General features: G+C 40.4%; 2 protein-coding genes across 2 annotated transcripts in view; one reads left to right on the top strand and one right to left on the bottom strand.

Annotated features, from left to right (window-relative positions):
- SARC_03943 (hypothetical protein) overlaps positions 1-2,728 on the top strand; it is a gene marked incomplete at its 5' end in the record, with an annotated part of 6,582 nt that extends 3,854 nt beyond the window's left edge. The window contains 4 exons of the mRNA XM_014302241.1: positions 339-554; positions 1,478-1,662; positions 2,123-2,260; positions 2,645-2,728. Coding sequence (XP_014157716.1) covers positions 339-554; positions 1,478-1,662; positions 2,123-2,260; positions 2,645-2,683 — 578 coding nt within the window. The 3' untranslated portion in view covers positions 2,684-2,728. The remainder of the gene's footprint in view (positions 1-338; positions 555-1,477; positions 1,663-2,122; positions 2,261-2,644) is intronic.
- Positions 2,729-7,813: 5,085 nt separating this feature from the next.
- Positions 7,814-10,935, bottom strand: part of SARC_03942 (hypothetical protein) — a 13,430-nt gene continuing 10,308 nt past the window's right edge. Inside the window, exons 12-15 of the mRNA XM_014302240.1 lie at positions 10,547-10,677; positions 9,796-9,908; positions 8,979-9,138; positions 7,814-8,163 (exon numbers count right to left, since the gene is read on the bottom strand). Of these exons, the coding sequence (XP_014157715.1) occupies positions 8,050-8,163; positions 8,979-9,138; positions 9,796-9,908; positions 10,547-10,677 (518 nt within the window). The 3' untranslated portion in view covers positions 7,814-8,049. The remainder of the gene's footprint in view (positions 8,164-8,978; positions 9,139-9,795; positions 9,909-10,546; positions 10,678-10,935) is intronic.

The raw sequence follows: 10,935 nt of genomic DNA, 5'->3' as shown, positions 1-10,935 counted from the left end.
AATAGTTTTCTACACACACACACACGCATATATATATATATATATATGTTAATATATATATATATATATATATGTGTGTGTGTGTGTGTATGTATGTATATGTATATGTATATGTATATGTTGAATAAGATATAAAATTTATGCATATATACATATAGATCTATTATTGTTGTACAACTGTGAATTAAATTTTCGGTCTGAGCTTTCGCATCGACCGGTGACTTTTAAGGCCACGTTCTAGCTTCAGAAGTATATACAATCCGATTTGGCTTGTAGCCACTCCTCTAGAAGGGTTCTTTCACATCTCTTCACCGGTATACTATAAGAAACTCTCACAGGTGTCTATGCTAACCAAATCACGATTGCTGTTGTGTCGCAGGACTTAATTGCGCAAGCGGCCAATATCGACCCGACATCGCTCTGTTCGTACTGCGCGCGAATGAAGAGAGGCATGCTGTACACATGCGCTCGCAAAAATGGTTACAATGTACTCGCGTTTGGCCAACATTTGGATGATCTGGCAGAGAGTTTTATGATGTCGGTGCTGTTCAATGGTATGTGTGGTACACGCGAAGGCTGCAGATTATATATATATATATGTATATATATATATACATATATATATATATACATCTATACATCTATATATATATATCTATATATATGAATATCTATATATGAATATCTATATAAACCTATATTGTTTGTTTGTTTGTTGTGTTTGTATTTTGTGTCTTATGTGTATGCCTATGTGTATTATCGGTGCATACATGTGTGCAAAATATAGTAGCTTGCTGACAATTAAGTTCGAGCTGTTCTTTTGTCATATACACGTCAGTCGTGCTGGAATGTGCCTACGTATTCTGAACACTTGTATTATCTTTTATAGACGTTATTCATGACTGATTGTTTAATGCCGAATATGGCGATTTTAAGGTGCAAGATGTATATGGAACGACATGTCAACGGTATGTGGTATTCTATGCCTCTTGAAAATGTCTGTCAATAGGATTGTTGAATATATATTAGGATCCCTTTCTAAAAGTAGTACGTCGATAGGGTTTACATCTAGGCCTGGTATTATTTCGGTTGAGACGCTGAAGGTATACGAATCGTTGTTTCTATCATACTCGTTGGCAAGGATCTGCTTGTACCTGATTGGGAGGCATTCTGGAAGAGCAATATCTGAGTACTATTCTTACCGTTGATCTAAAAAGTTACACTGCCATCATTGGTATCAATTTCAAGACCATATCTATTCTCATGCAGTCTACAAATCAGCAACTTTCGGTAACGTTTGCCATGTCCAGTCACACACACACACACACACACACATATATATATATATATATATATATATATATAAGCGACCCATGATTGTTTCTCCATCCATCTCTATGGTGATGGCCAAATGCCACGGCGTCGTACACATACACCAGCTTTCGTATCTATTTCTAATTACGCTCACTCCAATTAGGCATGTGCCGTACAATGAAGGCCAACTACACCGTGACCGCGGGTGATCTACGGATGATCAGGCCTATGGTTAACATCCGTGAAAGAGACCTGAGAGAATTCGCGGACACCTCAGGCTTGCCCATCATCAACGAGAACTGCCCCGCGTGCTTCTCCGAGCCCACGGAACGAATGCGCATGAAACAGGTGCGTGAGAGGCATATCCAATTATATGCACGTGCAGGTGTATATGTGCCTGTGAACGCGTATTGTATATATGTGCCTATGTACGTGAATTGTATATATGTGCCCGTGTACGTGTATTGTATATATGTGCCTGTGTGCGTGTATTGATATGCAGTAGACACACACATAACTCGACACACTGTCGTTGTCAACTGGAGATCGGACGATGTATGCTGTACTGCTTTACCTACCACCATGAGTCCCTTGTGCGATTGTGGGTTTTGCTTGTACTTCCCGAGTTGAGGATATTATACTCGGGAGTCGCTGTATACTCTTCAGATCAATGGCGTCGCTTGGAAAGATCAGAACTCTACACTGTATCGTTCATATATATTTTTATTTTAGACATCGATTTTTACATGTAATATGCCAGAGACTAAAGTCCTAGTAAATGGGTTTTGTGTTTATCCTCATGTCGCAGGTGCTAGGTTCTCTTGAGTTGCTGCATCCACACATGTTCCACAGCATAGCTAAGGCCATCCGACCACTCGTAGCGATTGACCGTACCGGTTTGGAAACGGGACAATCCGCACAGGCAGCCGCATTGGGTGTCGCGACGGTATGATATATGTATATACGAATGCGAGCCCTTGGAAAGCTTGGAAAAATCGATTCGATAGGTTTTAGGATCTGTAAACACATGTATGACTCCTAATTGTGTGTTACACATATGTCTGCCAGCCCGTTGCGCGACGCTTCTTCTTTCTTATGCGGTTCTTCACCATTGTTGATTTCTTTACTTTGTATCTGATAGTGTTGTAGTGCTTCTATCGTGTACAATGATTGTCGTCTATATTTTGTGTGGGGTGAAACTCTTCTATTGTTCCGGGGTGTGGTAAGTAAAACCATTTTCAGTCGAGCAAGCAGTCTAATACAAAGATCAGGACGTCCGAAACACTTTGCACACATATCTTTATTCAATACCCTAAATTTCCCGCTACAGATGACCGGTGATGATGTTAATTCCGACGTTGACGATTAGTCACTAGAGCTAATCGAATAAGCAGTGGCCACGAATGAACTGCACTTAAGAGTAAACTTGGATAGATTAAATTTTAAAATAATAGACAATAATACGAACACGATGCACCGTTTTTTAAATTGAGGGCATGGGCCACTCGGCGAGTCTGCCGGGTACAGTCGGCTCTAAAGTCACGTCAACTTTGCGCACATAGTAAATTGGGTTCACTGATCCCAAACCATTACAAGTTAGATCGTTCAGGTCGCAGTGGGACGTTATTGCTATTCGCACGCAGCGACAATAGTTCTAATGGTTGTCTTGCTGTGCTGCAGATACTGTCCGGTGAAAGGATATTTAGCGGTTTGACTGACCTTACAATACATCGTTGTTATGCAGTGTCGTAGAATATGTGGTTAGCTATGTAACCAGTAGTGAGACGACGTATCAGAATTGCTAATATCTCGGTGTGTTTCGGACTCAAGCCGCACTTTATGCCACTTCTCACAAAATTGAATGCTAATTGTATCCAAACTGAACAAACGGGACATACTAGAGATTATTGAATCTCATTTAATACGGTGCTAGCTTCACATGCAGATATGAACAGTTTGCGCTGCGTATACGGAACAGAGCATAACAAAATTTGTTTAAACCGATCATGACCCTCTCGAGAAATATTCTTTTGCTAAAACCTAATCAAATCAATCTCGACAGGTAGGATGTGCGACACTATGTTCTGCAAACAGACGCCATTGTGTGTTTATTATTTATTTATTTTCACTAATAGGGTATATAAATTCTCAACAACCTCCAGTAAAGTATCGACGAAATATAAGGCATTCCGAGTACTCTTCCAGATATCTCTTGGTGGAATTGAAAACATCAGCTGAAGAAATCAGTCACCTAAACGCATAAAGACTTCGGTTGGTGTTTGTTTCTGTAGTATGATTGAGAAGAACGATCAACTCTTGTGGGCCATTTCTTCGCTTTCTACAGTTCGAAATGCAGCTCACTATTTTGTGGTACACACTTCGTGAGCGTTCTTTGGTCTCTAGCGCGTAGTGTTCCGGTTCAAATTGGTTTGTCAGCAATCCAGTTTTCTTGTTCTTTTCCATTCTGTAGTGCGATATAGCCATCCTGAGCGTCGATCTGTGGCCAACCGAAGTGTGTGTTCGCCGAAATGCCTCGCTGCAATTTGATTGTGTACTCTGCGGCATCGTGTGGTGTTGGTCAGCTATAATATTTTTGTCTGTTTATAGTTATTCTTTGATGGTACAACCTAGTACCACTGTGACTGTGGTTTGTGGTCTGTGGAAGGCTCTAATGAATCTAAAGAAAACATCAAAACGAAAACTGGTTTTGTCAGTTGCTTTTAAAAAATATCCCCTGTATCCAACCCAATAAAAATGTCTTGCAATTTGTACTCGCATAACTTCGCAAATACTTTACAATTTACACATTATATTCTAGTAGTGGAGAGCTAGAGTATCTGTGTACAGTGTACACTGTACAAGCAACAAGAGAGGGTCATCAGAGTTCAGACTTCAGAGTTCAGACTCATCATAAGAGTTAAAACTTAAAAGTCTCTCTGATTTCACCGTCGGCTCTCGTACTCTCTCTCCTTCTCTTTAGTCTTTAGTATTTTTAGAAAAATACACACATCAATAATAAGAGAGGTTGAAAGGGAACAGGTTGACTGCTGACACTTATCATTCATGAGACAGGCTGACACCTGTGATAGAAGAGTAAATACTAAATTGTGACTACATAGTGAGTCGTGAGATAAGTGAGACTGTCAGACTGTTTGTGAGAGTCTGAGTCACTGGGACTATGAGACTCGCTGTGAGAATTGAGACTGTGAGTCTGTGCAACTGTGAGAGACTGAGAGTCTGAGTCTTAGACCAGAGTGTGTCAGTGTGAGACTGTGAGACCGTGAAGGTCATATTTAATTTTTCGTAGTATAGGCGTCAATTATCAATAATCAGATCTGTGAGTGAAAGACACTGTAAATAAGTATACAACTTTCGAAGGCGAAAACAGGTTTACTTATATTCAACCCAATAAAGTTATCGTAATTTGTACATACATGCAAAACTTCTCGAGAATTCTGAATACTGTTTCTATAAAACATTCCGGCATGTCGATATTTCTTTTAAACCAAGTACCTACTCGACAAATATCTTGTAAGCGTATCACAACTTACATATTTAACACATGAGTAAAAATGATGCAGTAATCGGAAAATACTTACTTTAGAACAAATTCCAAGTAAATTTCCGGAGTTAAACAACTGTTTGCATATTTTATTGAATGATTTTGATCATTTGATGGTTGCGAAATTCGTAAACTCTTAACATTCAATCAATGAAACTTCTTTAAACTATCGATACCTGTGGTCTAAAATTGAAGACGCTTTCGACTTTAAAATAAAGAATTGTAATTGAATTTAAATAAAATAAAGTTCTAATTCTTGTAACTATTGTCTCCTTGATTGTTTTAAAAACAATGAACACCCCTGAAAATTCACCCATAAGCTTTTGTTTTTGAAGAAGTATCAAAATAAAAGACCTTATTCAATAGCCAATGATATAAAGAAAGCGATCTCATCAAAATATCTTGTTTTATTTAGACCGAGTCTTTTTCAAGCATTTTATGAAAGATGATTGTTTCGTCGGTATTTTGTAAAAATAAAAGGCTAGGTAGGGCCGAGAGGCGAGAGCTAAATAAGTCAGCTAACCTCATAAATAAGTTAAAAGTTATAAATTTTCATGACCCTCTAGAAAAAGAAAAAACAAGGCTGACGGACACTCAAGATGGCCGTGAAATTTTTGTATGTCTTTTTACGTAAAAAGGACACCCTTTATACCTATATATAAAGCCCTTCTCGAATTCAGTGAGTGCAATTTTCAGGCCAGAGAGTATATACGTTCTGTCCTGTTTTTAGGTGCGCAGAGCTGCCAACTGCCAACTGCCAGGTGTCAGAGAAAGGTTAAACGACTATAAATACACTATACAGTGATCCTAGAACTCTATGAGGTTAGGCCGAGAGTCCAATTTTCTAAGAGAGGGACCAGAGGGTCCAACGCTCGGATAAAAATCTATTTACACTTCTACTGTTCTGCAAATAATATTCTGAATATTTTTTAAATTGGTTTGTTTATTTTATTTTATAAGGTCCCTCAGATTTCCCAAAATTCGGTCCTTATTCTCCAAATCCAAAAATCGGCACAAAAAAATTGATTGTCACAGTTTCGGCGCCAAAAATTCCAAATTCCCGAATTCAGTCGTAGTAGGATGTATATAGCTATAGCCTTGTTTTCCTGCATGTTCGATACATTAAGTAAGAGCTCTTGAAACTTCTCGGTGTGAGCTCGCACAGCGCCGGTCTGCCTAATCGCCATCAACTTTTCTCTACACTCAGTCTGCCAGTTCGGTGGCAAGAACCTGTCTTGAACCACGCCAGAGCACGACCACTCAAGAACGTGCTCGCATACTGGAGTTTTACTTGCTCTGGCACCTCATGCCCAAGATTTACTCCTTCCGCGGCAAACATCTGCTCTATACGATAAACCCATTCCCGCACTAAAGATACATCTGCCTTGCCTCCATAGACATCAGGTTTATTGAGCTTCAATGTTGGCCTCCCGACTGCAGCTCGTTGCGGTCGGCCAAACAGTTACTGTATTTATTGCTGTAGCTCAGCAATCTGTTGTTGATATTGTGCCATGTTGTTACCCTCCACCTGTTGCTGTAAGTTAGCAGCTTGTTGTTGATATTGAGCCAGGCCGGCAAAATTCTCCCTTATTTGTACCAACTCGGTCTCCATGTTATGAACCCACACCTGCTCAGCCGATTGGGCCGGCTGGTTTGGCGTACTGTGTCCCTGGCCCGAAATATCTTAATTTATGCTCTCTTAGTGATCCTCAGCTGTGGCAGCTTGGGCGTACCCCATCGTGTTCGAGACATTACAAACTCAGAGGCCCTAACGTTTGCGAAGGTTAGAAAGCGGAGCCGCAAGCAACCCTAGGCTTTAAAAAAAAACAAGGCCCTCACTTTTCCCACAAAGTGAGTTTCTACTTAATAACCCGCTCCAAACGCTGTTCGATCCACTGGGATGAATCCCACGTTAGCGTGTCCGCACGTCTTTTGAGCCCAAATCCTTTTAAGCCTGGTACTGTACGACAAAGTCGTACCGATAACGGGGTTCCTGGTCCTACCAAAGTTACAGCCGTTATCACGCTTCCTTTTCGCTGGGAGAGAGCGCCGTCCTACGATCAACGTCAATACCATGTTAGTGGCCCTTTCAGCAGCTTACATTATAAGGTCCCTCGAATTTCCCATAGTTCGATCCTTATTCTCCAAATCCCAAAATCGTCCCAAAAAATGATTATCACAGTTTTGGCGCCAAAAATCCCAAAATCCCAAATTCAGTAGTAGTAGCTTTATTCTTAGGTTTACGATATAAGCAGTCTTTAGTCCTCTTCGTCCTTGTATTCCTTATGTTCTTAGTGAAAGTATGAACTCTAACGCTGGACGTGGACTGCATTTATAGTCCGCTGGGACCTATCTCTATCTATTCCCGAACGAACTTGTACTACTAACATCCTAGGCTATTATCTATAACTATAACACTCGTAGTGAGAAGGAAAGGCACGGGCCTAGAAACCCCTTTGCTACGATGTTCTCGAACTTTCTCATGCCGTCATCGTCTATGTATATTCGTAGACACTTTGCTCTATTCGTGAATATACATAGACGATTTTAAGTATGACCCATGTAGAATGACACTCAAAAATCATCAGGGCCTGGTTATATACGATTAACCCTGGTTTGGGCCCTGAAATAGGAACCCAATATGAATTTCCGGAATCATGACTCATCATTCGGGACCCGCCAAAATTCAGGGTACCGAAGAGTCTCGAAAATTCATTAGGAGTCCCGAAACTCTTACAATTTTAAAAAAATAACACTGTTTGGAACGTCGAAGAAACACTGAAACAGTTCATGTATCTCGTGAGCTGGAGTGTATAGAACTATGTATCACTATTTTCAACATGCAAGAATCTTTTTATCTCGTGGGTTAGAGTGTATAGTACCTACGGAGGTACCTTTAAAAAAACACAGAATATAACTAAGTCTCCAGCAATTTAACACAAATTGAGCAAATAACTGTATCTGTATCTGACAGGGTTTCCCTACAGTCGCAGTCACCAAGTTTGCTGTGCTGTGCCGGACCACCCGCTACGAAGCGTAGGGACTGTTTATTGAATGAAAAGTCGACTGTATTTGCCCCTGGTATTGTTCAGAAGTACACCAATTGCTCGATTAAACTGTCAGACGATGGATCGTGATATGCCTCCAGAATACACTGTGTTATAACTCTTTATTTATACGTCTCCTGGATCGAACGTCTCGTCCACATACACTACATGATAAGTTTCGATGATATCTCCGACCTCATACTCGCCGAAGCCATCAAGCCGGATACCACAGTCTTGCCCCTATAATATATGACGAGAGAAGAACAGTGTGAGATACTAACTAGTTACATATGTCGGCACTGGTAAGGCTCCAGCACCAGGGAATAGCTTTAAATGTATGGGTTGAGTTTCCAAACAAAACTCTGGGTTGCGTGAGCCCAAAACAATGATGCACAATCTGCGGCAATCTTGACGTTGTCATTGTATATGCGTGTATAAGCCATAGTGTATCTCAAAGATAAGTAACCTGTTAAGTGCACACATATTGTATTGCAATGTGATTTAAATGCAATGCAAAATCCGTATGCTTCCGTTTATCGGCACTGTAACCATAAAAAAAATCGTCGATTGTATCCGGTCGGAACATCGGCTCACTCGGTCACCCAAACAAAGATCAGAAAGCCCGTGTACACATTCGAAGACACATAAACACAGCAGTTCAGCATGTAAGCACGTGAAAACTGCACAGGCAGACAGCTGTAGTAGGCTTATGTTTTGCTTACATTCTTTAAGTCCATGGACACATTCAAAGACACATAAACACAGCAGTTCAGCATGTAGACACGTGAACACTACACATGCTAACAGCAGTAGTAGGCCTATGTTTTGCTTACATTCTCTAAGTCCATGTACACATTCAAAGACACATAAACACAGCAGTACAGCATGTAGACACGTGAATACTGCATATGCTAACAGCTGTAGTAGGCTTATGTTTTGCTTACATTTTTTACGTCCATGTACACATTCAAAGACACATAAACACAGCAGTTCAGCATGTAGACACGTGAATACTGCACATGCTAACAGCTGTAGTAGGCTTATGTTTTGCTTACATTCTTGACCAATGGGACGACGTCCTTGTGATGACGCAGCTCCTCTGCATCCTGACCATCCCACAGAGTCTGGTTCCCTCTACGAACTCTGTATAGTGACTTCTTTTTTATCTGCCCCTCTGTGACCCGGCAGCCCGCGACCACAGACTTATTCCTATCTCTATACTCATAGGGAATAACAACGGAACAAATGTATTAGTGCCATTCCTCCCTATACCCCGTTGTGGGTAGCCGATGAACCAAGAATATGGGCGAGCATCAGTGGAAGGCGACTATCGCATAGCATGACAGAGAAATGGATCCAGATTCAGACTCATGGCGGAAATCTGAATACGGTTCAAGCTCAATGTTTGAAAAGGGGAGCAGAGGAGAGTTTGTGGAATATCACATTTCTAATGTGGTACACACGAGTGCAGACAGATTCTATGACAACCAAGCCACATCTTTGTACATACTGTAGACATGGCAGAAGTTATAGCTATAGAGGATATCATATGGGACGCGCGCTTAGATGTATGATATTATATGCACGGACCGACCCAATTGCAGCGCTCGGATGGAATAATCTATACATATTAAATGACCAACAGATCTGCCATCACTCGAACCTACATAGCCACACATAAATTTAAACAGCGCGTGTGCACATATACGCATATATATATATATATATATATATATATATACTGGTGTATACATATGTAAATCCATGCCTGTATATAGACTCGTATATAGATGTGAGCGAATGCACAGAATGATGTACATATAACACAATATCCAAAGACAAGCGTCATATCTACACGTCAAAAACGAATACCTCAGGGGGAAAACCTCGTTAACGATAGCAGCTCCGTCCACTTCCCTCGTCTTGAGCTTAGGCAGCCTTTGTGAAAGCTGCTCCTTGACTTCGTCCAGGATGTGGTATATAACCTTACGTGAACAAGAAGGGATATTGTAATCAGAGAGGTCGTAATGTATATATATATATATATGTAATCAAATCAAACAAACAAATATACAATACAAACCAATCCGACAGTGTATAGGGTGAATTTGATAATATGTAGACACACATGCAGACACGCATGAAATCGGACAGCTAAATAAATATCGAAAACATTCTAATTTAGAATACCTTGGATTTGGTGATATGTACACACCATATATAGACCATAAAAAGGACCACAACACAGCATACCTTGGATTTGATGATGTGTACACACGTATACAGGCATACATGAAATTAGACGGTTAAATATACAACAACAAAAGGACTACAACACAGCATGCCATAGATTTGATGATATACACATGCATAACGACATAGCTGAAATTAGACAGTTAAATATACAATAACAAAAAGAACTATAACATTGCATGCCTTGGATTTGATAATATACACATGCATAACGACATACCTGAAAAAGTGAACGATTAAATATACAACTACAAAAAAGAACTATAACACAGCATACCTTGGATCTGATAATAAACTCATACATAACGACATATCTATAATTAGAACGGTTAAACATACAACAACAAAAAAGAACTATAACACAGCATACCTTGGATTTGATTATATGTACATCGGCCTTCTCGGCCATTCGCTCTAGAGCCGCAGGACAAGGCGCATTGAAGGCTACCACCGCACCCTCCGCAGTTATAGCCCGGTCGATGTCTGACTCAGTTATGGGCCCTAAAGAAGGGGATGGGATACAAACAGTAGTTTATATGCATACATGAGTTGAGTAATCGCATGTACGACTTTTTGTATTTAGGTAACTACCCGGAGCGGTAGTGACAGCTTAGTCGATATCCGACGTAGTTGCGGGACCTTTTCCATGCAGGAAAGATAGTATATGATAAGTGTATGTGGTCCACTGGATATAATGATATTCTGTGAAAGCTTCCCACTATAGCAGCAGTGGTAGCTCGATCGATGTCCGACTCACGA

Source organism: Sphaeroforma arctica, assembly GCF_001186125.1.
Source record: "Sphaeroforma arctica JP610 unplaced genomic scaffold supercont1.212, whole genome shotgun sequence".
Classification (NCBI taxonomy): Eukaryota; class Ichthyosporea; order Ichthyophonida; genus Sphaeroforma; species Sphaeroforma arctica.
This window is presented reverse-complemented; position numbering and strand designations above follow the sequence as displayed.